Genomic DNA, 2,592 nt, shown 5'->3' with positions numbered 1-2,592 from the left:
TTTAAAAATGAAGATGTTAGCGACGTTTGAACTTTTGCCGTTTTTGAGGCGAAAATGGCGAACATGACGTCACTAAAACGTCAATTTCTCAAAAATTTTCCGACGGATTTCGCTCAAATTTTCAGGGAACGTGTCAAATTGATGTAAGAAAAGGTACTGAATGTTTGGCGGCGCTGCGCGCCGCCGTTTTTGAGATATCGCAAAAATTCGCGAGGGGGGGTAAAATTTACCCCCCCAGCCCCGCGCGGGTTAAGAGTCATGTTGGATATGCTAATCGGCAACTCTTGAAGAGCAATCAAGCAAAGTAGCATCACTCTCACAATTGAGACAAAACAAAAACGTAAAAACAATGCCTGATAAACTAGAGGATCTAGAAGTGGACTTCTAAAAGTTTATGAGAAATACATAGCTATGACATTCCTTAGCTCACTGACTGGCTTCGAACTGCGAGTCACGATACTGATCACTGGTGTCACTGTCAGTCTACCAAAATCAAAACACCCCTGAAATTCCGGAGAAATTGTAGCATACGACGGCGCAAGCTCCTCCACACGCTGCGGAAACGTGATCTGTCACGGTCAGAAGTCAGAAGGGGGCGTGGTCACTGGTCACTGGTCACTGGTCAGCCTCCGGGCCCGTCCCGCCCCACACCGCCACCTACTTAAGGCCGCACCGACTGTGGGAGAGCATCAGTTCCACACCGATCCCACTACAGTCAACATGAAGCTGGTGAGTACTAGTAGGCCCAAGGCAGAAAACGCTAGCAGAAACTCCTAAACACATTTTACATCGTAAGCCTGACGGTTGTTGAGCCTCCGCGCCTCCTCCTGCCACTGGCTGCACTGGAGGGGGAGCGGCAGTTTGTTGCCCCCCCCTACTTTTCTGATGTTTTCGTCGCAACGCAAAGCAATAGATTGGCCAAACTTCCCACAAATATATCAGAATATATACTAGACTTCATAGCTGCGGCAAGATGCACACAGTGTCACCCTTCCATAATGTTAAGCATGCCATGGATTGAAATAACTTGGGTATCTTTCCTCTTTCAGTTCATCATCGCTGCTCTGGCCCTGGTGGCCGTCGCCGACAGGCCCCAGCCTTCCTACAGGCCCCGTCCTACCTACGCTGCCCCGACCTACGCCGTCCCGACCTACGCTCCGGCCCCGACCTACGCTCCGGCCCCGACCTACAAGCCCCAGCCCAAGTACGCTCCTGCCCCGTCCTACGGCCACTCGAGCTACAAGCCGATCGCTATCCTGGAGCAGGAGGACGTCCACCCCGGAGATGGCACCTACAGCTCCAAGTTCTCCACCGAGAACGGCATCTACAGGTCAGTAATAAAAGATACAATGCTGAGTGTCAGATAACATAATTCTAATACGGCCAAAGTTGCAATGCAGAAAACATTGTAAAAAGTACAGCCCAGAAAACACTAGATGTGAACAGTGAAACGCCCAATCTTCCATGAGGCCTTTCCTGAAAAGAAATAAAAATAAAATGAAAACAAAAAGACGATAACCTCAGCGTAACAATCAACCGTGCAGACCAATGACACTTCGATACACGTCTCTGTATATGTTAATTGCTAAGTCACTTGGATGATGAAATATCTAACTTTGCCAACACTATTTCCACTCTTAGATCCGAGACTGGCGTGCCGGTGCCCGGCTACGGCAAGAACGCCTACGGCGAGGCGGAGGACCTCTACCGCCAGGAGGGCTCCTGGAGCTACACCAACGGCTACGGCGAGGAGGTCAAGGTCGCCTTTGTCGCCGACGAGAACGGCTACCAGCCGTCCAGCGACATCCTGCCCACCCCGGTGCCCACCGAGTACCCGACCCCCGAGGTGGACCCCACCTACGTCGAGCCCCAGCCCAGCTACGGCAAGCCCGCCTACCAGCCGGCTTACAAGCCCGCCTACAACTAAGCAATTCCTGATAACTTGTGATTGGTGTCATGAGCTGTGATTTCCTATCGGATATTTTTATAGGTATTTATTCAAACGAAACTATGTATAACGGTACTTACTGAATACAAGCTTCGCCGTGTCATTTGGGGCTCTTCATCAACACATGCTAAACATGATAAAATTGATACAATGGTGATAAGGTATATCGATACCGACAGAAATGTTCTGCGTGATTGAAGTTATACACACAATATTGTAAATTACGCAACGAACCGTTCCACCTATACATACTGAGACATTAACAGAAGTGCAGAGCAAAAGGGGTTGGTGAGAGCAATAGGTAAAAATGATAAGTGCCAATTAGTGTACTGTGTTAGTGTTTCAAGCTGGTTGGAGCCGAACATTGAACAGCTGCATAGCAGAACAGTTGACTACTGTTTGATGAATTAGTTGTTCATTGAAGGGCCAAGCAAGAGACTGATCTTGGCCCTTTAATTTAACTTCCCATACCATGTACGGAAAGATAGATAATCACCAGTGCCGGCGAGGGTCAATCAGGCAAATATGCCCAAGGCATTGACCAGGTCCTACAAGGCCTAGGCAAGCAAATAGGCTTGCTGTATTTCAGTATGCGGCCTCCGGAAGCCATGCTTTTTGCGGAACAATCTTCACTCTTCATCCAA

At 49.0% G+C, this 2,592-nt stretch overlaps 1 protein-coding gene across 1 annotated transcript; it reads left to right on the top strand.

Moving 5' to 3' along the window:
• Positions 1–628: 628 nt before the first annotated feature.
• Positions 629–2,002, top strand: LOC122393998 (adhesive plaque matrix protein-like). Its single transcript, XM_043390520.1, has 3 exons — positions 629–729; positions 1,050–1,330; positions 1,642–2,002. The coding sequence occupies exons 1-3, from the start codon at positions 721–723 to the stop codon at positions 1,925–1,927; spliced, it is 576 nt and encodes a 191-aa protein (XP_043246455.1). The 5' UTR covers positions 629–720; the 3' UTR covers positions 1,928–2,002.
• The last annotated feature ends 590 nt before the right edge of the window (positions 2,003–2,592 follow it).

Source organism: Amphibalanus amphitrite, unplaced genomic scaffold (genome assembly GCF_019059575.1).
Source record: "Amphibalanus amphitrite isolate SeventyFive unplaced genomic scaffold, NRLGWU_Aamphi_draft 000568F_arrow, whole genome shotgun sequence".
NCBI lineage: Eukaryota > Metazoa > Arthropoda > Thecostraca > Balanomorpha > Balanidae > Amphibalanus > Amphibalanus amphitrite.
This window is presented reverse-complemented; position numbering and strand designations above follow the sequence as displayed.

Bases quoted from the DNA above. Each gene is read 5' to 3' on its own strand.
- LOC122393998 (XM_043390520.1), top strand. The intron at 1,331-1,641 runs GTCAGTAATAAA...TTCCACTCTTAG, and splicing joins ACCGAGAACGGCATCTACAG to ATCCGAGACTGGCGTGCCGG.